Below are 26,498 nucleotides of genomic sequence, written 5' to 3'. Positions count from 1 at the left end.
GTAACTAAATATAATGGCTACATTATTATCTGTGGGCCTTGGTGATTAGGTTATATTAATCACTATTTTCTGAATCTTGGGTAAATCTTGCTTTTAAATATCTTCATCATATTACTTCAATATCTGGAGCTTTTGGTCTATAATTTTAATGGTGCTACTAAAAATATCAATTTATATGCCATGAAATTGATTTAGAAGCTAAGAGCTAATTTATTTTCCTTCTTTCATTTCATTTCATGTTTCCTAAAAAATCCACATTTGGCTTGGTTCTCTAAGTTAGTTTTGATGATTATCACAAAAACTCTATTTTTTTAGAAGGTATGAAGCATTTTCTCTCAGAATCTCAGCCTCATTCTTCTTGCTCTCAATGCCCTCCTGTGTTTCCCTGGGGTAAAAATGTGGACACTACATTCCCTCCAGACTCTCCTGCCACCAAAAGGCAGAAGGCGAAGAATTGAGAAGCCATAGAAAAGCAGAAGCTGGGGTCTTCACATACACTCTTTAACCATTTATCCTAGAAAAGATCTTGTCATGATTTGCTTTGCTTCTTAGAGTCATAAAAAAACCTACAGTAGCCTATGAATTAATTATTTCTGAAAGAGAGTGCCTTGTTCTGATTGTGTCTCAGACTTGCTTTCTTTTCACTAGCCCTATCAACTCCCTCCCCTCTTGTCTCACTCCAATCTATTTTCTGCACAAAATCAGAAAATGATCTTAAATTAGATCATGTCATTCATCTCCTGAAAGCACATCAACATTTTTCCATTGAACTTACAAGAAATTGCAAACATCTGAGTATTGCCTTTTAGATGTAATCAAGGCCAGGCTGTTCATAACTTTACCCCTCTTACCTCTCCAACCTCATCCCACATGACTCTGTATCCTCACTACACACTAGTTACACCAGCCTCCTTTCAGGTCGTTGACATGACAAGCTCTTCCTTTACCCACACTTTTGTCATATGGCTAGTTCCTGTCCTTTAGATTTCAGCCTACATCACCTTCTTAGTGAGGCTTGACCTAATCATCCTACCAAAAACTGGTCTACCTCTTTTTCTTTTTATATTAGCCACTCATTTTTCCCTGTATTTTTATTAAGTCTAATTGTTTTATTATTTGTTTGTTGGTTCTTTATTCTTCTGATATCCATTAGAATGGGAGCTTCAGTAGGGTTTGCAATTATTGTAACCAATAGCGCAGCAGAATGCCTGACATATGGTTGGGTTTAGACACTTATTGAATGAATTGATTTACTAGAGAACAAAATGTTTTTGAAAATCTGTAATGTTTGAAGAGTAAGCTTTATTTTATCATAGGAAAAAAATCATTGGCACATTATAATACTAAAATATAACTCTGGAGACCAAGGCTTTATTTCATTAATGAAAATTATTCTGTTAGAAAGTAAATCTTGGAGGATTATTTTAAAATTTCCTTTCCATTCTTATATGTGTTCCATCGAGGAATGTTTTAGCAAAATTATTTCTGAGTCTAAGTAAATGAGCAAAATAAAATATTGAAGTTGTTGTGAGAACTCGGTAGCAGCTAATGGAAACCTTAGGGAAAATTTCAAAAAACCAGGTTAGTTTAGATACAGAGGTGCTGTTTATGGCCTGACATAGAGTTAAAATGTGCTTCTAGAAGTTGTACTCAAAACTTCTGAAGGACAATTAAGACTCTGGAAACTCCCTGTGCTGGGAGTTGTCCAACAACTGCTGGATCAAACCTGGTCACTGCAGGAGTTATGTTAATAGTCATCAAGGCTATGAGTTGCCTCCCAAAGTTGAATTTAGAGACTCACAAAATATTACTTTGTCAAAATAATTTATCTTCCAACTTCATGTTTGTTACAAAACTGGGAGTGCTAAGTACGTTTATACAGTTAGGCAAGGCTTTGAGTGATTAGTCATGATTCAATGGTAATGAAGAGAATATGTATTTTAGAGGTAATTTAAATGTAAGCTATTTGTCAATCTAAAAATATATAGGCTAGATTTATTACTTGAATACTCAAATTGATCCCATGAAAATTGGCGTAAAAGAAAACAAAATATTTGGTTATTTCAAGATGGTTGAAGAGACAGCATTTCCCGAATGATAATATCTGATTGTATCTTAATCACAGACTAAATTTAATAATGTATGAAATGAATCTAAACATCCTACTATCCTCTTGTTCCTCTTACACCACGAGACTTAGGAAGTGGAGAAGAGAGCACAGGAGTAGTGATGGAGTTAAACATATAAAAGTTCTACCCAAAAAATAGTTTTCTAGACCTTCTTCTGCTACTGGGCAGAAGAGGACAAAGCAAAACAACAAAATGTGTTTTTCATCACAGTGTTTAAGTCAGTGGATTTGGTTATATAGTTTAACTTAATATCTTGGAGTTAACAAAAATATTAGGTTAAATATTCAGATTACATCATCGGTGGTAATATCAGGATAAATTACAGATTTATTAGAAGACAAAATACACAAAATGAATATATAGTAACTTTAAATCAAATGGAAAAAATGACTTGCTCTTTTAGAATCTATCCTAGACATCCACCACTGCCTTCTTTCCAGTTCAGAACATCATTACATCATTTTTTTTTTTTTTTATTTTTTTGAGATGGAGTCTCGCTCTGTCACCCAGGCTGGAGTGCAGTGGCTCAATCTCAGCTCACTGCAAGCTCCGCCTCCTGGGTTCACACCATTCTCCTGCCTCAGCCTCCCGAGTAGGGGGGACTACAGGTGCCTGCCACCATGCCCGGCTAATTTTTTTTTTTTTTTTTTTGTATTTTTAGTAGAGACGGGGTTTCACCATGTTAGCCATGATGCTCTGGATCTCCTGACCTCGTGATCCGCTTGCCTTGGCCTCCCAAAGTGCTGGGATTTCAGGTGTGAGCCACTGCACCTGGCCCAGGACATCATTATCTTTTAATCGTTCTATGGCCATAACCTTGTACTTCATCTCCTTATATCTTAGTCCCCTACTATATATATTTGCTACAGTCACCAATATGATTTTCCAAGTGAGAAAATCTGATCATGTTACTCCTACCTTAAAAATTTCAAATGACAACTTCTTTTCCGTAGAAAAGTGTTCAGACTCTAAAATGTTCTGAAAAGTCTTTCTTGATTCAGCTATCTATAGTCTATTTAAAACCAAAAAGAAAAATAAAGACTTAAAATATGCATGTTCACTACAAATAATTAAGTATGTGCTTCTCTGAGGATATTTATTTATGACCAAGGATCCTTGTCAATTGATATTCTAAAATTTATAGAAAATATGTAGTAATCCAAATTAGCTTATGGAAATTAATATTGAAAATTATAGCTATATGTATATTTTCTTAATTTGCTCACAGTTATTAAAAATGGTTTTTGAAAGATAATATAGAATTATTAGAGATAGTATATGTGTGATGAAACATTTGTGGTGTTAAATTTGCCTTGATATGCACTAGAAATATTCAATAAGGAATAAGTTATTAAAGCAATGGATAATGGTGTTCAAGTCAGATAGAAGTGCAGTTACAGATAATCAAATCTGAAATATTTCCAAAATATGTCTAAAAGGAAGTCTTAATTTTTTTAAGAATCAAATTTGTGGATCGGCACATGAAATAATATAAATCATGAACCTAATGGGGAAGTATATCGGTTTTCTAGAGATGAAAACTATAGTTTTAAGTTGCCCAAGTTATTCTTGTTAGTGGGCTTTTCTCTATACAGAAATCATGAATTAATTCAACAGTTATTTGTTAAAACCCTGCTACATGCCAAATAGTCCCCTAAGTGCTGGAGATTCAAAGGTCAACTGAGGCAAACAAGAGCTTGCTCCCATGGAGCTTAGCTTCAAGTAAGGATGGAGAGAGATGATAAACAAATACAAATTAATAAATAAGATAATTTTACATAGTTACTAACATTAGGATGAAAAGTAAACAGTGCTATGATATAAGGAAGATTTACTCAGAGTAGGCTGCTACCTTAATTGCTGGCCATATATAGAGCTTTTCTGAGGAAGTGGCATCTGAACAGAAACAAAAATGATGAGAATGAAACTAACATGCCAAGATCCAGAGAATTCCAGGCAGAAGGAAGAACAAGTAGAGATGCCTCAAGGCAGGGATAACACTGATGTGTTCAAGAAGAGAAATGTCAATAGAGAAAGGGACAAAGCACTCAACTGAGATGAGAGAGAGGGTGGATTATATAGACCACTATAGGCCACAGTAAGAAATGTAGATATTACCTGTGAGCCATCTTTCTTTCTTTTTTTTTTTTTTTTTGAGACAGAGTCTCGCTCCGTTGCCCAGGCTGGAGTGCAGTGGCGCGATCTCGGCTCAATGCGAGCTCCACCTCCAGGGTTCACGCCATTCCCTGTGAGCCATCTTTCTAAGAGGAGAGTTACATGATTTGATTTGTGTTTTAAAAGACCCCCCTGTCTATTGCATAGATAATAGGCCTTGGGAGGCCAACACTGGGAGGCAAGAGGATCATTAGAATTGCAGCAGGGCCAGGCAGAGATGTGGAAATATGTAAATCTTAGCACATTTTAAATATGTGAACTGTGACTGCTGTATTGTAGGCATTTAATGTCTATTTGTTGAATGAATGAATGAATGAATGAATGAAGAGCATAAGGCTTATAAACATTAAGATCTAGTAGTGTGTTATAATCCTGGCTACGTATTTGGGGCATGAAAACCAAAAGAAAGTACTAAGACTCTTTTAAATTTAGAAGAAAACCTGTAATTTCTGTTTGTATTTACACATTTTCCTCATTAAAATAATTTAAGTGATTTGAAAATCCAAACTTAAAAACAAGAATATTCTAGAATGGTGTTATTCACCAAGCATCTGAGATTTCATAATGTTAATTCTACAGTTTATTTGTACAGTTATGGTCAGAATAAGAGATAATAGAAATTCTAAAATCAATAAGAATGTTGTCCATTAGTTGGCAAAAAGAGAAAAATATGAAAAATATCCTAACTTTGGGATTAAAAAAAAATACTCTTCTACACATGAGCTATATATACTGAAATATCAAATTACAGCTGTGGTATGCTGAAATCAACTCCTACAACCCCTGAAATCCAATTGTGAAATTTTTAGGAAATTTATGAGCAATGTGTTAAAAATGTAATTATTAAAATAGAATTTATGTAAACAAATTTAAAAGCTTAAAACAAATGTAGTAAATACTCAAAACTCATCACTTCTTAATATTTTACTATGTTATAATGTTGTCAGTGTTTTTGAGGTTCTTATTGTATCTGTATGGTGGCAATGACATATAATGATGTGCTACTGGGTAGCTCTTCACAGCCCCACATTAAGTGACATCACTAGGAAAGCTTGAAATCACACAGGGTGAGAATATTTACACCACAAAACAGGCAAACATTATAAACAGGGCTTTCCCCTATCCCTAGTGATTCTACTGTTTAACATTTACCAGTGCCATTAGTGATAGGTAAACTGATGTTACCATCACTGTTACAGCATCTCTTGCTGAAAACCTCTAGTCTAAATCCCAGAAGCTAGGTTCTCCTTTCTATGAGGAATGATGAACCATGGGTGAGTACAGAGAGCAAAAGCTTGCTGTGGCTGGCTTCTACACAGAAAGAAGGCCCAGGGTTCAAGAGCAATTTATTTAGTTACTTTGTGCTTTACCTTCCTTGAAATAATGGCCATATTTCCCTCTGATTTCCTTTTGTGAAACAGCCCACTAAGTGTAAAACTATTGAAGGTGTTGACAAAGTTCTGAATATAGAAAATGTTTCAAAAATAAGAAAATTCTATTTTCCCCTGTCAAATTAGCAATGACTAAAAAGAAAGACAATAATATTAGAGTGGTGCAGTGAGAAAAGCATTTATATATAATGATAATAGGAATAGAAATTAGTAAATGTTTTTGAAGAAATTTGGCAACCTAAAACACTTTGTCTTAAATTTAACCTGAAGAAAGATTAATTTATGAAAATGGACTCTAAAAGTATTATTTATGATAGAAAAAAACTTTAATGAGTTTGCATATTTGTTTGAAAGAATATCATTTATAAGTTTTAAATACAATTTATGAAATAAATGGAAGCTGAAACATGAAATTATATATGTATACAGAGTGACTATAAGTAAATTCAACTAAGCATTAACAGTAGCTATTTTAGGGTATTCGGAACATGATTATTTTCTTTTCCTTTCACATCTCTGTAATTTCTCTATTTTCTTAAAAGACAAAATTACTGATGATTAAAAAAATCAAAGTTCTATTTTGATTTGTAAAGGATGTATATATGTATTGTGGCAAATTTCACAAAAACATGGCATACAATTGAAGCCAGCATTTATTAAATACCATTAAATACTCTGGCATTGTGTTAAAGGATTTTTTGTTGGTTTAATATATAGCATATTCATTTATGTAGATCAAAATCACCAAATTTTCAATTTTTTTTTTTTTTTTTTTAGTTTTCTTAAAATTTAGCTTTTATTTTAAGTTCAGGGGTATATGTGCAGATTTGTTATGCAGGTAAACTGTGTCATGGGGTTTGTTGTACAGATTAACCAAATTTTCTTATAAATTATTTATTATCATCTTTGATCTAGGATCTTCTGGTAATGTCAAAGCCTCTCATACGTTTCTCAAATTAACATCTATTGAAATTCAGTATAATTAAACTATATCCTGCATATAGGTTGAGAAAAATATGTCAAAAATTAAATAACAGAGTGCTACAAATAAAAAAAAGAAATGACTGCCTCAAATATGTGTATTTCCAAATCAAACAAAGGTGTGAGAAATAGAGTTTGTAGAAAAGGAATAGATAAAGAGAAAAGACAAAGGGGCTATAATTTAGTGTTTTTCTCTTTTACTACTATATCAATATCTATAGACCAAGTGAAAGAAAGTTAGAAGAGTATTAAAAATAGCCTAGTATATTTCCTTTTGATATAAGAGAAGTTGGGTTATTATTAAATAATAGCCTAGTATTATATAGTATTCAATAAGTTATGCCATTTTAATTGGGCTTTTTATTTGAAAATATTTAATTGACAAAGATTAAATGTATTCAAGGTGAACAACATGAAGATTTGATATATGTATACTTCGTATAATGATTACCACAATCAAATAAACTAATACATCCCATACTGTATACTGGATCCCAAAATCTTGTTCGTCTTATGTCTGAAAGATTCCAACTGTGCTTTGACATCCAGATAATAATCAAGAAGTATGTGGTATGTCACAGACTTACTTTTGTGACTCATAAGAGGAGAAATACCAAGTTTCAGGGAATCCTTGATATGTCCAATCTACTTAGGAAAATATGGACGCTGGTGTGAGCATCGGGCTTATCCCTACCCTTGGGAATCCACAGGGTCTAGAAACTCACAAGTACTTAGTTGAAATGTGTCTTAAATGACTCACTTACCTGAAATTTTGACTTGAGACACCACTCCATCTCCTCCATCACTGTGCGCGCGAACCTCCACAACATATTCTCCATCTCTGGGGATTGGGACTTCTATGGAGTGTTTGTGAGTTGAATACAGCTTGCCATCATGCTGGCCATCAGGTCTGTAGAGTACCTTATAAAGTAAAGAAATGTAAATATGCAGTAAAGTCATAATAATGAGCCAGTGCTCTAACACTAAAACCAGAATAAAAGTGCTTACACTTTGATTAACAAAAACTAATAAATTTAAAACAAGAGGAAAAACTAAATTTAAAACTAGATGAAAAAAATCATGTTAGTTTCAATTCACAATAGTTGATTTTTGCAAGTTTGTAGGATTATCCAAGGAGATGTGACTTAAGCATCTGAATTTTGTTTTTTGAGATGACCCAAAATAAAAATATAGAAAGAATGAGTCTTTTTAAGAGAAAAGTCCAAAATGAGAACTTTAAAATATATTGAAATGGTCTGAAAATTGTCTCTCAATTTTTATTTTTACCATTTTCCATAAAATTTGGTATCCAGTGAAAAATGTGATAGTGTGTGATATAAAGAATATATTTAAAATAAGCTTTTCTCCTTTTTATTCATTTATAAACAGTAATTCAGTTTATCAAGGAGTTTGCTGGGTGCTGGGCAACCCTATCACAATCATTGCCAAACAAAAATAGTTTCGTTCTCTCTCCTCCTTAAGCTCTGATTATTCTATTTTATCTTTAAAGTATTCTACTTATCTTACACTTTTGATGTAACATTTTGCTGAAATTCAGTGAAGATAATGTTTTCCATTTCAAAATATATCATGGCACTATGTCATCTGATTCTGCTCTACAACTATTAAATAGAATAAGAAAGCTGAATGGGGCTGGCTGTGGTGGCTCATGCCTGTAATCCCAGCACTTTGGGAAGTTGAGATAGGTGGATAATTTGGGGTCAGGAGTTCGAGACCACCCTGGCCAAGACGGTGAAACCCTATCTCTACTAAAAATACAAAAATTAGCTGGGCATGGGTGTGGGCACCTGTAATCCCAGCTACTTGGGAGGCTAAGGCAGGAGAATCACTTGAACCCAGGAAGCGGAGGCTGCAATGAGCCAAGATTGTACCACTGCAGTCCAGCCTGGGTGACAGAGCAAAATTCCATCTCAAAAAAAGAAAAGAAACCCATCTTGGGTTTCACTGAAACAGCAAGAATTGCAAACATTAAGCATCACTATTTGTATATACCTTATATCCTGTCACTGTAGATTCATTTGATAGTGCAACGACATGATCCCAGGTGATTATATAGCGTGAACCAGACCTTATTGAACTGATGATCCTTGGAGGCTGGCTAGGAGCTGTGAAAAGTAGTAATATGCAATCAATGGTCACTATATCCAATCTCGATTCTGCATACTCTATTGCATCAAGTATTATAATGCTGATGATAATGACCACCACCATCTAGTTTTAATAAGTGTTTACTATATGCCAGGCACTATGCTAAGCACTTTACATCCATGAGTCCATTTAATGTACCCCATGGCCCTGCGAACTAGGTAATATGACTTTTATTCTCTTCTCATCATGCTCCACTTGGGTTTCTTTCTCCACTAGTCTTTTGAAATTGCTATTTGGAAGGTCATCAATCACCTCCACTTGGCTAAATCTAATGTCACTTGTTTATTCTTTTTTAAATTTAATATTTTTGGAGCATTTCACAGAATTGACCATCTTCTTTCTTGAATCTCTCATTTTTTCTTAAATTCAGATCTTAACGGCTGGGTTTTTCTTCTACCTCATGGGCTGCTGCTTCCCATTATTCATGCTTAGCTGGCTCCCTCGGTCAGCTTGTAACTGTTGGATGATTTAGGAATTCATCTATGTACCTTTTCTACTCTCTCTGTGGATCTTCCCTAAGTACTGACACTTAGGCCCATGGCTTTAAATATTCACAGTTCTGTCTCTAGCCCTAATCTCTCTTTCAACCTCTAGACATATGTGGCTAGAGGTCTCTCTGTCTAGGCAGATATCAGCCTATTTCTACTTGAGTCTCTAAAAGATTTCTCAAATGTAATATAATCAATTGTAATACATGTTTCAAACATAATATAATGTCAAGTATCCTCAAATCTTTCTCCAATGAGTCTTTGCCATCATCAGCAAATGGCACAACCAACCCCCCTAGTTTCTCAAGCAGAAATTTGGTGTTTAGTCTCTCATCCCACTCATTGCCAACATCCAAATTGGCAGCAAGTTGTCAACTCTGCCTACAGAAAACTTTCCACTTCTGTCTCCATTTTCACTTAGTGCTAGCCACTATCAATTCTCTCCTTGACTGCTGAAATAGTCTCCTAATTGGCTTTTCTGCTTCCACTGTTAACCCACCACAGTCCATTTTCTGTACAGAAGCCAGAATGATTTTTTAAAAAACAACATCATGAATTAGATATCACTCTCTGTTTTAAAATCTTTCAATGGCTTCTTATCATGTTTAGAAAGAACTCAAACTCATCACAGTTACTTACAAAGTTCTCCATAATTGGGCCCCAGAACGCTTCCCCCTCCTTACTCAGAACCTATGCCCTGGACCCAGTGGCCTTTCCACACCTAAAATATTTTAAGTGCTCTTCACCTTAAGGTTTTGTACTACTTAGAGTGCAAAGAACCTTACGGCTCTGCCTAAAGCTCTTCACATAATGGGTTCTTCTTACCATTTATCACTCAAATCATAGCTTAACTGGCATCTTCTCAGAGGCCTTTCCTGGCCACCCAATCAGAATTTCACTTTTATCTAAGTCACTTTACTTTTGTCTATTATTCATTTTATTGCCCTGTCATCTGCTTTAATCCCACTTATTTATTTATCAGAGTTTGTGTTTGTTTGAAGTTTCTATCTCATTTCATTAGCTTGTAAACCATGTGAGAAGAGCACCTTGGAATGGTTTGATCCCTTTTGTATCCTCACCATCAAGAATAGTGCTGAGCACACAGCATATTTTTGATGAATGAATAAATACATGAACAAATGGAAAAAGAACAAAAATGAATGCTCCTTTTACAAATTAGAAAACTGAGGTTTAAATAGGTAATTTATCTATTGTCATACATTTAGCAAGTGGCAGAGACAGATCTCAAACGCATGTTAGACACCAAATTCTAGTTCTTGTCACTACATTCTGTCATCTCACTGGGAGAGTCTCTGTCCCAAAGTGAATTTCATAAATTTGCAAACTCTAATGGTAATCACATCTTCAGATTCTTGAGACATTCCCTAGAGTCCTACATACAAATTATCCTTTTTTGTTTATTCCACTTGGGTTCAAGAACAGAGATATCAAAATGAATCCAGAGAGATTAGAATGACCAGAACGTGAGCAGGGATAGGTGGTCTTGTTTTATGAACCACCTAAAACATACAGTACTAGAACATACAGTAATAAGAGAGTAAGTATAATGCTACACATTTAACTTGCATTGCACTGTGCAATGACAGAGGTTTATAAATTAAAGCATGTAAAAATAAGCAGAATTTTAGTTTTCATATGTGGTTGATGTACTCCTATGAAAACAATGTTTAAATTAGTAAGTACAGGGTGAAGACAAGTTAATGGCACAGAATTTGAGAGGGCAGCCTGTACAAAAGGGTAGTTCTCTAACTTTATTTCTATAATGGAATATTTAATGTGTGAGGGTATTTTTCACATTTTTTCATCATCTACAATAATTCATGTTTTAAGGGAAATCTTGTGTGGCTGTAAAGGATATTGAAAAATGTGCTCAGGTAGCTAGGTAGGAAATTTCCTTCAAATATATTCGTATCATGATTGAATCCAGTGGTAGTTTTTGACAAGTCTAAAAACAAAATGTGAGACTCACGTGCTTTCTTGGTGAAGGCCTCAATCATGTCACTTGGAGGTCCACACCCTGCACTATTGCAGGCCCCGACTTCTATAAAATACTGGGTGTCTGGCAGAAGGTTCTCGAGCCTGGCCGAGTACTCTTGGCTGGTGACTTGAACTCTGTTTGCAGCTTCTTCTTTGTCATGGGCAGCCCAGTACCGAATCTACAAACATTCAGGATGAGTTATATTTTGCCATGATTTAGAGTCTTCAGCTATGAAAAGTTCTCTTCAACTGGTTCTGTTACCATTGGTGTTGGCTGATCATCATATTTTCAAATCTTTCTTAATGATATCTACCCTTCTATCAGCCTTAGAATATAGTACAGCACACAGGGCAGAAATGATTAAAGATGCCAGAAGCGAATCAAAGTCTTACTTCATTGCCCAAAATAGTTTTACATTGACTAAAAAAAATAAAAAATAAAAAATTTAAAAATCCCAAAAACTTTGCAGCAGACTTTCAAAATATAAAAGTGGTCTCCATTTGGAAATACTTGTCACTATAATTTTTATCATTTATTTCCTGTTTTACTTCTGTTTGCATTATTTCAAACTTGTTCTGAGCCATTCTTAAAGCAGTTGGAGAGGAATATAATTTTGCTGGATAAAAATAGTTACTATGTGGCCTAGAACACGCTAAAGTAATACTTTCTTCTAGCTCCTTTCAGAAGTAAGTATCTAATGTTATTTCCTTCAAACCCATATAGAAGCTAGATATCAAAGAAATATATCTAATAACTGGATAAACTGTAGAAATTATTTACCCATAAAATACTTTTTAAAAAATGTTATCGATTTTTTGGATTAGAAATGATTACTTTTGTCAAATAATTACAGGATTCCTTTTCTCTTAAAGTTTAAGAAAAGTTATGGATTATAACTTTCATCTTTAAAGGCTTTTTTGCATTCAAGATTTATAATTATATCTAAGATATGAAAAAAATGAATAAAAATATGTTATATGTAATATAAGAATAAAAAGAAAAGGATTATTTGTAACTATCCTGATATTTTACATATTTTAGATGCCCTGTCTATAAAATAACGGGATTGTAATTTCACAATTAACCAAAATGCCTCGATTAAAATGTCTAATAATAATATAATCCTGCATTTTTTATTTACATAAACATGTAAGAAACTATTATGAAGTGCAACAGGATGGCTCAAATTCACTTGGCAAAAGTGAGGTTTTTATGTTGAATGAGCACATTTCTGAACATTCAGGAGTGGATGAATGCTTCCCTTTTCATCCCAGGCAGGGCAGCTTCAGAGGCACATTTATAAAACTCCTCAAAGGTCTCAAGGGATGGAGTACCAGTTGCCCACAGTGGTTGCCAACAAGACAAATAGCACGTTTGTATCTGAGCCCCCCCTTTCCTGTTCACTCTGCCTTTTCCTCATACCTGCTTCCTAGGATCATATTGAAAACAATCAATCAACAACAATAATAAACAACCTTTCTCCACATCTTTGTTTGAGGCTCTGTTTCAAAGAGATCCAGACCAAAACGGATGTCTTCTCCAAAATAAGAAAATAAAGCACTTTCTAAGTAATCAGTTTCAGCTCACCATAATTTAAACTTTAAAAACATTTGAGTAGACTATACAGGATTGTTCATCTTTTATGATTGTGAAATCCATCATCTGCATTAATCTCTAATTCAGTTGCTGAAGTTTTTGCATTCATTATTCCTGGTAGCCTATTTTACTCATTTTCATTAAATTAATTAAGTGAATATTTTACCTACTGGGTGAGCAAACTAAGTCTTTTGTGGATTCCTGGGCAAGAGCCCAAAGTTCCAAAATGCCCTTGATAAGAAAGACTTATTGTATTCTTCTAGCTTACCTACACTATAGAAAAACTCACTGGGTATTAAGATTGAAAGTGGGGAGCTCTTTAACCAAGTAAGAGAAAAAAATACTAAGTGACATAAACATTCTACTGAGATACACTTTAAAACCACAAGGGAAGAGATTGTCTTTAAATTCAATTGCTCACAATTCTCATTTGAAATGTCAGGAAATGAACCTTGAGATGGTGTCAATCAGGCAGGAGTCAGGGCTTTCCAGCTTTATATTTTATGTCTTCAATGTGCTGCTTGCTTTCTGTGTATCTTTATACACAGAAAAATATAGATCCATCGTACATTGTCATGGGAAGTGCATTGGGGTATTAGTTTTCACCATCATCTATCTTGTTAAACCATTGGCTTCTCCCATCATATTTTAAAATGGAAACAACCACATTATAGTCAGTCAAGACCCCCCTCCCGCCTACTGGCCACAGTCACAGGAGCATTTCCTGCAGAACAATAAATAATATGGATTTTTCTCTTTTAAGTGTTCATGCTTGTCTCTTTGATATCCAAGACCCTGTGTGAAAGGTTTAAAAGGATTTTAAGAAAGAATGAATGGAAAGAATAATTCTGTGATTTACTTCCAGCAATTTTAATCAACCATTCTCTGGAGAGGCAAGAACTAGATTAAAATCTGATTATGACAATTATTACTCAGACAAACATTTCTAACCCTCAAATTCTTCATCTCTAAAATGGGGATAATAATAGTGTCTATCCTCTAGGGTTGTGTGGATTTAGTAAAATGGCCTTAGTTAAGTGTTTAGCACAATAAGGACTCAAGACGTGTTATCAGTCTTTTCATCATTAACATCATCATGATCATCTTCCTTACTGCCATCATCATCATCATCATCATCATCATCATCATCATCACCACCACCACCACCATCTTGGAATGCCCAATGACATAAACAGGGAAAATTCTTAAATACAGGTTATTTAATATCTTTCACATAACAGTTCTATGAGGCAGTGGTTACTTTCTCACTTTATAGGTGAGGAAACTCAGAAAGTTCAAATGAATTTTCTACAAAATTCTTAAGTGACAGAGCTGAAATATAAACCCATGTTTGCTCAGCAGCGAAGTGCATAAGTTTTTACTTAATGTAAGTTGGAAAAGTTCAGAAATCTGTGAAACCAACTCCTCATGGTACATACTTTTCCCTTGAAATTATCATTTGAGAAAATCTTATTTGATAAAGATTACTTTTTACTGACTATGTGAAAATCCTTAATCAAGGTTTAGTTCCCAATTAAAAAAGCATATTTAATTATTATCTGAATCATTGGTTCCACTATGTTGCTTCCTACCTCTTATTTCCTTTGTCTTCTTCTTATTAAAAGTAAGCAAATCGTCAATATATAATTCTTGGCATTGACAAAGATAATATATAATTTTCTACCATGTTTTAAATAAAGTAAAATATGTCATATATTTGGCATTTTGACTCAATGATATGAGTTATACGTTAAATTATCCTTTTTTTCAATTTTTATTAGAAATAAATAATATAAAAGAAGAAAAAATCCTGTGCTCCAAAATTTTACTTTCCAAGCTCTACACATTGATGTCTTCTCCCAAAGATACCACAGGCGTATTTATTACAGGGGTTTGTAACATCTAGTTAATTTCTCTCTTTCCTACTTCTTTTCTACTAGCTGTAAACTAATTGTCAGGTTAGTAAGTTACGAATATTGGGTATTCTCAGTCTAATTATTCCCAGTCTACTCTTCTCTGTTCTGTAATAAATTCAGCTGACCCTTTGCATAGATGATCTGAGGGCTCTTTAAAATCTTCCCAAATTATAACCTATTGTGCCAAAAAAAAAAAAAGAAAAAAAAAGCTTCCTGTTGGTCTGGGTGTGTCTGCTCAAAGGCTTGAGTTTCTTTTACAGCTACATCTCAGAAACATGGCCTTGAGAAAGCCCAATTGTAACATTTTGTTTAATCATACTTCATTATTCCTATCAGTATTCAATGAATATCTATTTAGAGCCTGCCAGGTGCTCAGCACAGTTCTTGCATGGCACTGAGAATAGAACAATACTCTGCCCTCATGGAGCTAATATTCCATGAACAAGGGAGAAGGGAGGGTGGGGAGCTGAGAATGCAAGCTGGCTGGGGGAGTGGGGTGGGTGGAGTGGGAGAGGCAGCCCTAGACAGCACTCACTGAAAAAAAAAAACAGGGAAGTCTGTGATGTGTGGCAATAAAGCACCGAACTTTGAATCAGACAACTTGAGTTTTAGACACTGCTCTGACACTTTCTGTAAGTGACAACTGAGGCAAGTTGTCAAATCTCTTTGGTATCCATTTGCTCATCTGTAAAGGAAAAACCATGTTAATTCCTTTGAATTTTCACTTCTTGCACTTAAAAATGTGAGATGATGATTTCACATTTCCTACATAACTCAGTCAAAATTGCATTAGCATTGTATTAAAGACCCTAACTAATCTCTCTAGTTTTGATTTTCCAGTTTTTACTCCCTTGACTACGACAAGTTTTCTCATTTGCATCTGACTGATTCTTACTGGTTCTTTAAAATTAAGCTCAAGGGAAGTTTTATTTGGGTCATTTTGATTGTTACTTCATAGATACCATAAGACGTATTTGCTATATTTAAAATTGTTTACTTTGGAGGGACTTTTCGAAATGGAACTACTGACTCAAAGAGGATGACTATTTTCAGGATGCTTCTATAAATTACCAAAATGCTTTCCAAAAAACTTGAGATTCACTAGCTTTTTATGAGAATATTTTCCTAAAAAGACCTTGGATAATCATAAGTGTTATTACCATAGTTTTAATTTTGGCCAATTGTTTGCCAGGACTTAGGTTTCTTTACATCTCCCCTAGATAGGCCAGTTAGGAACCCCTGTTTTATTCTTAACAACTAACGTATATATGACCACAATACTAGACACAGAGAATAAAGTATTAGTTGCCACATAAATTAATGGGACATTGAAACATACAACACATTTGAAAACATATGCTTATATATTTATGAATAAATGTATTTAGTTTGATAAAAATTTAACATACCTGATAGCTTTCCACTATTTTTTCTAAAACATGTTCCCAATGAACAGATATCTCAGAAGATGATAAGACTTTTACACCTACTTCTGTTGGGGCTTCACTGGGAGCTGAAATTTTATGAGAACATTATATTATTAGTGAGATATTTACATTTAAGAAATTCGAATAGCATCATTTGCTATATGAATGATGTTGGACCATACTTTAATTTTAATGTTTCTAAAATAGCTTTAATATTTTCAAACTGAAATAAGTGCAATTATTTTATTACCTCTTCCTATATTTTTCTAATGTTACTTTATTTTATGGCATTAGTGATACACGTGCACACACATTCATTTACATAAATGTTAATATAGACATATACACATACACATTCCCACACACACTTTTACCAAATACAGAAAGCTTCATCAATTTCTATTACATCTGTGAGAAAAAAAATACTATTTTTTAATTTCTCTCAACTGATATGCTTAAGAAAGCCTGTTGATGCAAATTAAAATTATTAATATTTAGCTATCAACTCTGTATTATTGGAAATAGGAAATTTGGTATTACAGAAAATTGTTCAATATAATACATTTTCTCTTATTTGCTATTTGTGTGAACTAACTACAAACAGCAATATTATTAATAAAACTTCCCTTTTTATGTCCAAGCTAAGATCTTTAAAAAAAATTTTTTAAGAGCCTTTGAAACAAGTTGTAACATCCCCTGTTTCCTGGGCTCAAGAAAGCTTTTATGTGTCTAATCTTCCAACTGGGCATCAAGTCAAATATGTATCAAAAAGGCCTCTGTTCAGGGAAAAAAAGTAACTTACATCCCTTATGAAATTTACACAAAGAAACCAACGAAGGCTTTAAGCAGGGGTGATCAATTTTTATTGTCTTTCATCAAAATGCCGTAATCCTATTTAATGTTTAAAAATGTTCTACACACGAACACTGTTGCCTTTCCAAAACAAGGCAAACGTGTAGCACTATGATTGATTTCTCAGCAGTGGAAGAAGAGATTAACACTTATAAAAGTTTCAACACATGCAAGTTTTATGAGACTCATGAAATATTTAGGAAAGAAATATAATTAAATACAAATAGCCATGACTAAATAGATGACAAGCTATTTGCCTGAAAGCTTATTTTAGCATCAAGTAAAGCAGTAAAAAGGTGAGAAGGTAACTTGTAAAATGCTTAAGACACTCATTTTATCTGTAAGATGTACTCATGTTATTCAAATTATTAAAACTGAGTGAAGTTATCGTATTTCTTTGTTGTTTTGTTTTGTTTTGTTTTTGAGACGGAGTTTAGCTCTTGTTGCCCAGGCTGGAGTGCAATGGCGCGATCTCGGCTCACCACAACATCCACCTCCCGGGTTCAAGTGATTCTCCTGCCTCAGCCTCCTGAGAAGCTGGGATTACAGGCATGTGCCACCACAACTGGCTAATTTTGTATTTTTAGTAGAGATGGGGTTTCTCCATGTTGGTCAGGCTAGTCTCGAACTCCTGACTTCAGGTGATCCGCCCACCTCGACCTCCCAGAGTACTGGGATTACAGGCATGAGCCACCATGCCCAGCCAAGTTATCATATTTGTGCTGAATGAGCACACGCATAGAGAATATAAGTTTGTCATCAGGACTTTTCCACATTTGATAATAAACAAATTATTTCTACATTTTATTCTTTCGACATATTTGGTTGTGCTAGCTTAAAAGTAAAAAAATACACACATACACACACACACACACACACACATATTAACATACACATACTTTTGTATGCAGTAAAAAATATAGTAAAAAGTATATATATAATTTTAAATATATACATATATACTTATATATACACACATATATACTTTTACATATATGAATTACTGCCTTTTATATTAAATTTTGCTATGTATATTTAAGACATATGACATGGTATTATGACATACATATATAGAATACAATGGCATTTAATAAAAGTAAAGCTTACAGGATGATTTAATTATATATTACATTTTTAACAAATACTAAATCTAATAATTCTGTGACCGATTAATATACGTGAGAATTTCTGTTGAGGTATAAGGCGTGGCTAAATGTCTATTTTGAAGTAAAAACACTGGAAGTTGGGTGAACCAATAGAGCCCATTTCCACTAATGATAGAAGAGTACTTCACACACCTTTAGTCTTCAAGCTCTTCTACTTGTGCTTCTCACACATGTGCAAAGAGAAACTTGGCCAAGGGTAAATGTACATTGCCAAAGATCAGAAGGCAATGACATCTCTATTTGCTTTTCTAGTCATTAATTATTTACACAGTGCACATGAATAAAGAAAGGTATTATTATCATTATTATTTCATTTTATATTTTTTAGATGGACTTTCGCTCTTGTTGCCCAGGCTGGAGTGCAATGGCCTGATCTTGGCTCACAGCAACTTCACCTCCCAGGTCCAAACAATTCTCCTGCTTCAGCCTCCCAAGTAGCTGGGATTACAGGCATGTGCCACCAATCCCAGCTAATTTTGTAGTTTTAGTAGAGACAGGGTTTCTCCATGTTGGTCACACTGGTCTCGAACTCCCAACCTCAGGTGATCCGCCTGCCTCAGCCTCCCAAAGTGCTGGGATTACAGGCGTGAGCCACCGCCCCTGGCCAGAAAGGTATTATTTTTAACAAGAATATAAATAACAAAAGCATAGCAGCTTAAACAGAAATCAGAGAAAATAATGTAATTATGCTCAATCTAAAACTGTGTATCATTTGTATAAATATATAAAGTCTTCTGTGACCATGCTTGGTTAAGTTAAAGTTTCTAGAAAAACAAAAAGAGCTGGTATTAGTATTGTTTTTTTCCTAAATGCCCTACAAGACAAATTTTTCTCTTTTCAAGAAAACAATTTCAACTGACCCCTTTTTCATATAATTATGTCTAGATTCCCTTTAACAAAATTTGTGTTCTCTATTGTAATAAAAAGTTACGTAAATGCTACAATTAAACACATTTTTAGGTTAGAATTTTGGGCCATTTTACAAATAATATATATAATATATACGTTATAGAATTTTTTTGTTTGTTTGTTTTTGTTTTTGTTTTTGTTTTGAGACAGAGTCTTGCTCTGTCCCCCAGTCTGGAGTGCAGTGGCATGATCTTGGCTCACTGCAAGCTCCACCTCCCAGGTTCACGACATTCTCCCGCCTCAGCCTCCCGAGTAGCTGGGACTACAGGCACCTGCCACCATGGCCAGCTAATTTTTTTTTTTTTTTTTTTTTTTTTTTTGAGATGGAGTCTCACTCTGTCACCCAGGCTGGAGTGCAGTGGCGCGATCTCGGCTCACTGCAAGCTCTGCCTCCCGGGTTCACACCATTCTCCTGTCTCAGCCTCCCGAGTAGCTGGGACTACAGGCGCCCGCCAACACGCCCGGCTAATTTTTTTGTGTTTTTAGTACAGACGGGGTTTCACTGTGTTCGCCAGGATGGTCTTGATCTCCTGACCTCGTGATCCGCCTGCCTCAGCCTCCTAGAGTGCTGGGATTACAGGCATGCACCACTGCGCCCGGCCATATTATAGAATTTTTAAATTATAAACTTTATGAATATACAGACATATTGAGATTCTGTTCAAGTATGGAGAGTTTCTGACTACAAAATTATAATCAAGAGCCCAAAAATGGAAGTCAGAGCCAATTATTTTAATGGGGATTTCCTAATACCATGGGCATGATCTAAATGATGAAAAAGACTCTAGCAGCATTCTCATCATTTAGATGAAGAGGCTGATGTTTAATTTGGTTCAAAATAGTACTCATTTACTAAATGCATAATGCTATAAAAAGGTCTTAATAAGTAAGGCCTGAAAGGAAACAAACTAAATGCCTACTAGAGAATTAGGTTTTTCCTCCCTCCTCATGTAAGAAGGTCTTTCTTTTACCTACCGTCTTGTGCTGAATTAATGACAGCTACTAGGCTGTAAGGTCCATCTCCTTTGTTGTTGAAGGCCTTGACTTTAACTTGAAACGCAGTGGAAGGGCTCATGGTTTCGTCTTTATGGACATATCGGCCAGTGTCAGGATTAGTAACTGTGACTTTTTTCCATTCTTCTCCATCAAATGGCTTAAATGCCACTATGTAACCAAAATTGTTGCCATAGTGGTATTCTCTTGACAAAGGCTAAATAGAAATTAAAAGATTGAGTAGGTTTTAGTAATACAGGTAACAGGGAGGAAATGCTATGGCGATAATGACACACATGGAGGCATGCTCTTTGTAAAAACATACGCAGTTCATACATTAGTGCTGGTTCCAGATGTCAGAGGAAAAACATGCTTAAACACGGGATGATCTTATTTACCAAATGGTAGCTTCGCTACTCTTAGAACACCTCAGGGGCCTCCCACTCCGGGCCTTTTTCCTTTCAGTTCCTTCTGCCTAGAATGTTCTCCTAGATGTTATGTGACTCCTCCTACCCCCTCACTTTCCCAAGGTAAAATCACCTCCACGTTTTCACTGACCACAGGTTCTGCCACTGCAAGACTCCAACACAGTACTCCATGCCCCACACCCTACCTATTGTTTTTCCTTAACCCTAACAAAGTCTATACAATTTACTTATTTATCTACTTTATTGTCTCTCTCAACTACTAAAATACATGTTTTATGAAGGTAGCATTTTTGTCAGTTTTGTTTTCCTCTTTATCCCTAGCACCTAGAACAGGGCTTCAAGTAATATGTATTTAAGGGATGAGCAAATGAATTTCACTGGAATTGAAAGGCAATGGTAAGAGAGTTATATAAGACTCTAGCCTAGAATATCTACCTTGTGATCGAAAAGAAACTGGTAAGAGGAATAAAAGTAGGTGACAAGGAGGGAAGGGACAATATTGCACTCATTTGTAGGGGGATGGCTTTGGGCTTCTATCTCCAATTCTAAAGCAAGTGCTTGGTTTTTCATCATTTTCTCAAGGTTTCTTATCACTCATGTCAATTGCCTTATAAAGAAGTCTATGTCAGCCTTAATCACCTATTATTAGTAAATACTGACTTACAGCTACTTCTAGTGAGTACTTGTCAGTTAGCCTTTTTTGGGAATTAAGGTAAATATGCACATTGTATATTTACTTTTTTTTTTTTTTACCAGAAAATCAAATTTAAGATGTCTTGAGGCAAAACCTTGAAGTAAATATAACACTATTGCTTGGACATACTTAACATTAAACAGGAAGATATAGAAATGTGTAAAGGTCAAAAGGTGGAAGCTGTATGTGGTTGCACAATATATTAATAGGTATGTGATTTTAGATTATTAGATAGTATAGCCTAACATTTCTACAACAGTTTAAACATTTTTCTTATTGATGGTTCTCTACTTAGTTTTTGGAATTGAGAGTATAACAGAATCAGCTATGAAACTTTCAAAAATAACAACTCTCGGGCTCTATCTCCAGAAACTTGAATTTGAATCTCTGGAGGAGAATTTCCAATACTGAATTTTTTTTAGAAGGCCCATCTTATTCTGTAGCAGATATCCACAGAATTTATAAAAATCAAGCCATAAGAGAAAAAGCGGAATGTTCTAATTTTTATAATATTTGCATTTTTTGGATATTTCATTGGCAGTAAAACTTAGAAATAAATATTTTAAGATTCAGATTAGCAAACGGATTTTCTTTTTGCTAAATCTTGCTTTAAAATGTGATTTAAATGCTAAGTATAGAAAATGACTACAAAGCACACAGTGAGTCAAGTTTTGCTAAACATTCACTTGTTAAATAAATCCATTTGACGAATACAAAGAATAAAACCTGTCATTTTTTCCACAGTCTTCAAAATCCTTTGGAGCCTAAATTGTGCTCTTTGACTATCTGCAGTGATTCAACACTAAGTGTATTTAATGAATAAATGAATCTGTATAAACCATGTTATCTGGATAAATGCCAGGTGTCTGAGTCAGACAATTTTGTCCTATCACAACTTTTCCCACCCCTCCCAATATCTTTCCTATTTCAAAAATCCAGCCAAGATGTATTGTTTTCTAGAGATTGTAGTCTCTGATACAGAACTGTGACTTATGAAACTGTAATAAAATGCTTTGGATACCTCAGTAACTAGTCCCATGGGTGACTTCTAAGACTGACCTATCATGCTAGATTACACCAGTGATCAAAGTAAGCTTCAAGTGAGGAGGCAGTCTCTAATTTAAAAATGGGTTTTGATACAAAGTTTGTAAATGGAATCTTTGGAATTTAGAATGTCCAGAGACAATGTTTAAAATTACAATTAGATTACCAGACTACAATGATCAAAGTATCTCTGGAATCAGACAACTGAATGTTTAATCACCTAGGCTAACAGATCTCTTAGCATCCAGGATTCATTCTTGCATAGGAGCTACACACTAAGCCACAGTAAGCCAGATAAAATCTGATTTGCATTTAAGAAAAAAAATAGTAATATATTCTTGCTTGTGCAGTAGGCATTCACTTTCATCTCAATTTATTTCAGGAAACAAAATGGGGTGGAAGTTAAATATAGATAGAGCAACCTATAATATGTGCAACTCATCAATACTTACCGCCCATGTTATGGTCAGCTCTCTGTTTCTTCCACCTCCACCTCCTACATCTGAAGGAGCCACATTTGGTGCTGAAACAAACAAACAAATATATGCAAAACAACAACAAAAATAGGGCCTGTATTTTTTTCCTGGTGTTAGAATTCTTATTCACCACAGAAACCACAAATGTTTTTCTTTTACTAGGAAAAACATACTGGACAAATGATCCACTCAATTATAACAACAATGGCTCACAGTAGCTGTAATAATCAGTTTTTCTGCCAAAATAAAAATTGATTTGGTGCCATAGGAAGTGTGCCCATTTCCCTCAGCAAAGGATAGTGAAGCAAATTTGCTTCCCCATCTTTTTCTTGTTTCTGTCCTTTCAGTTAATACGATTTTGAATGATTACATAGACTGTTGGAAAAAGATTTTGCCACTTTTACTTTTGAACCCTATGAACTTCTAACAACTTAATGTTGTGTTAGTTTCATGCTTCATTCTACAAATAAATGTTAAGAAACCATGCATTTGTATTGGATAATGTTTCCCCAAATATCTAGAAATATCAGAAACCTAATATCGTCTTTTATGCTCTCACTTTCAGTTCCCCAATTTTTTCTGAAACTGCGCCATCAGTGACTCCAAAGTACTCTCCCCCATTCTCTTATATCATCTTGTGGTATCAGTTTCCCTGCTAGAAAGACCCTTTGTAGTCTCTGATCTTAAAAATCTTTCTGTCATACTGCTTTCTTCTTAATCCCCAAGCCATCACATCCTTTTCTGCCACTGTACTGCATGGAAGAACTGATATATGGCTATTTTTTTTTGTACTTCACTCCATAATCACTTTTTAACAACCCACAATATATCCAATATAGGAGTTAAGAAGAAATCACTGAGGCAGAAAGTAAGGGTATGGGAGTCCTTGGTAAGTCTTTGCTTTTTAATGAAAAGCAGCCCCAAATCATTTTCTAAGAAAGAGCAGCCTGTAAAGTCGAGCTGCAGACATAGACAAGCAAGCTGGGAGCTTGAACGGGTGAATGCCGGCAGGAACTATGGACTACACATGTTCAAGATGGCGGCTCCATCTTCCCTTTTCTTTGTCAGCCACATGTACAGTAAGAAGCAGACAAGATGTCACTGATCAACTGGAAAGCCTATTTGCATAATAAGATTAGGGTGCAGTGACCAGCCTTCCCCACGCACTATGTAAACATCATACCTGATCAAACCAATCTGTGAGCCCTATGTAAATCAGACACCACCTCCTCAAACCTGACTCTAAAATCCAGCGCATTCAACACCAGCCAGTCTTTTCTGCTCGGGGACCCCTCTCCCTCTACAGAAAGAGAGCTGTTTCTCTTTCGCTTCTCTTCTGCCTATTAAACCTCCACTCCTAAACTCCTTGTGTGTGTCCACGTCCTAAGCTTTCCTGGTATGAGATGATGAATCCCAGCGTATATACCCCAGACAACATAGCCATTTCATATTGGGGACCTCATCCGGGATACCAGGGTACAACATTAATCGAAACAATGAGTAGAGGAGCAGACTCCAACTCTGTCCTTTCATTCCGAGGCTATTGGCCTCCATTTAAGAACCAAATCAAACCAAATACTGGACCCCCTTCAGCCATAAAACAATTAGCGTGGCTGCCAGCCATATAAGACTTGGGGGATGGGCTTACTGGGGAGAACATGGAGAACCCATGGGTTGCTTGGCATATTGGCCATGTTTGAACCAGCTTTCTTTCATGGAGTACTTAGCTGTCATGTGGGGCTGGAAGAAGTCCTGGAGCAACTGAGGATTTCTGGCTGGGGCTACCCCTGGTGTTATCCAAAGGCTACTGGACTGACCCCAGCCTCTGTCCCCCTGATGGGCTATCAGCCACAAGATCTCCAACTTTCCTATCATAATTTCTTTCTTTCCTGTTGGCAACTGTCATAACTCTTATCCTCTCTGTGTATGCAATGTGTGGGAAGATTTACAGTTCAGGGAAGGAATCCTGTTTGGCAAGATCAGAGAATGTCATAGTAAATGGGCATATAGCTCAAGGGAAGGTGTTTTTGTGATGTTCTAGGAACAGAGGGTACCCCCAGTGAGTATCTCTCCCTGCCCTTGTTCTAGAGAGCACATGGCATTTCCAGGTCTCTCTCTCTGCCCTTGACCTGGAGAGCACATGGCATGTCAAGGTCACTCTGCCCTTGGTCTGGAGAGCACATGGCATCTCAAAGTCAGCAGCACTACCTAGTGGAATAGGAATCCTCTCCTTTACCCAAACACTCTAGCTTCCCAATTCTCTCCCCTTTTTATGCCTCTCTACTAGAAACCAGGCTTTATGCTGTTTCTGTGAATGGGAAAACTCTGCGTTCAGCAATTAGGAGTAAAATGTCCTCCAAAACCAAATTTTAGTCTTAATACTGTCCTTTCTTCAGGAAAATGGCCATTTGGTCCCTACATTCTTTTAAGATACCTATTCTTCCTCCAATTAGAATGGTACTTAATTAGTAAGGGGATTTAAAGTCCAGAAGTTAACTGGAACTGTTCTCTAAGGGTAAACACTTTAGCATGGGCCATAATTGCAGGATATAGAGCTCAAACCAGCACACTTCCTCCATTAAAGAGGCGAGTGCAACAATTGCCCAAATGCAACTGTTACATAGTCTCTCCCAAGATCCATTTTTCAGGGAGCCCCAAAGGCCAGACAAGTCTGGGCAGAGGACTAGAGTTGCATGAGTGAAGGTGACTAAAACCCATCACTTAGTGCCTCTGGTTCCATGGCTAGGGAAGCCACACCTGCAACCATGGGCAGCACATTTAACGAGGTGCCGGGATGCCAGGAATCATGGAGAGAAAACAACAGGGGGACACCCCCACTGTCTTTCTCCCACCCTGGGTCACATCAAAAGGAAGGAGACTAAAGGGATGACTTTTTTTCCTTCTCTTTATCATCTAAGGCCTGTACTCCTCTGGAGTGCATTCTGAAGCACAGGGACTCCTTTGATCCTGAGACTTTGAAGAAAAAATGGCTCAATTTCTTTTGCACAAGGGCATGGCCTTCTTACTAGACCTTTGCAGCTGTAGCAGTCATATCAGGCGGGCCCAAAGGGAATGATTTCCTAAGACTAGAAAAGCAACTTCCAGAGGAGCCATCTGAGAAGCCCCCTTATTTGGGGTCACCTCAAGTTCCCATCTCATTACAGAATCTTAAGCAAATAAAGGAAGATTTAGGCCAATTTTCTGACAATCCTGATAGGTATATAGAACTCTTCCAGAATTTAACTCAAGTGTTTCACCACACATGGAGAGATGTTTTGCTGCTCTTAAGCCAAATCCTAACCACAGTGGAAAAGCAGGCAGCTCTGCAGGCAGCAGAAAATTCTGGAGATGAACAACATGTCTCCTGTGGTAGATTAAAAAGGAAAAAGGAGATAAGGAAGGCAAAGAACTAATGGAAACACCATTCCCGATAGGAAGGGAAGCAGTTCCTCTAAAAAAAGAACCCTAATTGGAACACCGGTGATGCCACAGATGGATGGAAAAGGAAACACCATTTAATGTACATATTGGAGGGCCTATGAAGAGCTAGGGCAAAATCTATTAATTACTCTATACTTTCCAAGATAGACCAAAACCAAATGGGAATCCTGCAGCCTTTATGGAAAGACTGATAGGCACTCATAAAACATACCTTTATCCCCTGA

At 35.8% G+C, this 26,498-nt stretch overlaps 1 protein-coding gene across 2 annotated transcripts in view; it reads right to left on the bottom strand.

Moving 5' to 3' along the window:
• The window catches only part of CNTN1 (contactin 1), a 382,939-nt gene that overhangs the window by 34,821 nt on the left and 321,620 nt on the right, over positions 1 to 26,498 (bottom strand). For both annotated transcript variants that reach the window (XM_054444281.2, XM_063672630.1), the window contains exons 18-23: positions 22,810 to 22,880; positions 20,174 to 20,408; positions 16,254 to 16,357; positions 11,324 to 11,510; positions 8,690 to 8,802; positions 7,441 to 7,597 (exon numbers count right to left, since the gene is read on the bottom strand). In XM_054444281.2, the coding sequence (XP_054300256.1) occupies positions 7,441 to 7,597; positions 8,690 to 8,802; positions 11,324 to 11,510; positions 16,254 to 16,357; positions 20,174 to 20,408; positions 22,810 to 22,880 (867 nt within the window). The remainder of the gene's footprint in view (positions 1 to 7,440; positions 7,598 to 8,689; positions 8,803 to 11,323; positions 11,511 to 16,253; positions 16,358 to 20,173; positions 20,409 to 22,809; positions 22,881 to 26,498) is intronic.

Source organism: Pongo pygmaeus, chromosome 10 (assembly GCF_028885625.2).
Source record: "Pongo pygmaeus isolate AG05252 chromosome 10, NHGRI_mPonPyg2-v2.0_pri, whole genome shotgun sequence".
NCBI classification, from domain to species: domain Eukaryota; kingdom Metazoa; phylum Chordata; class Mammalia; order Primates; family Hominidae; genus Pongo; species Pongo pygmaeus.
Note: the sequence above shows the minus strand (reverse complement) of the source record. Positions and strands in the feature narration are given on the sequence as shown.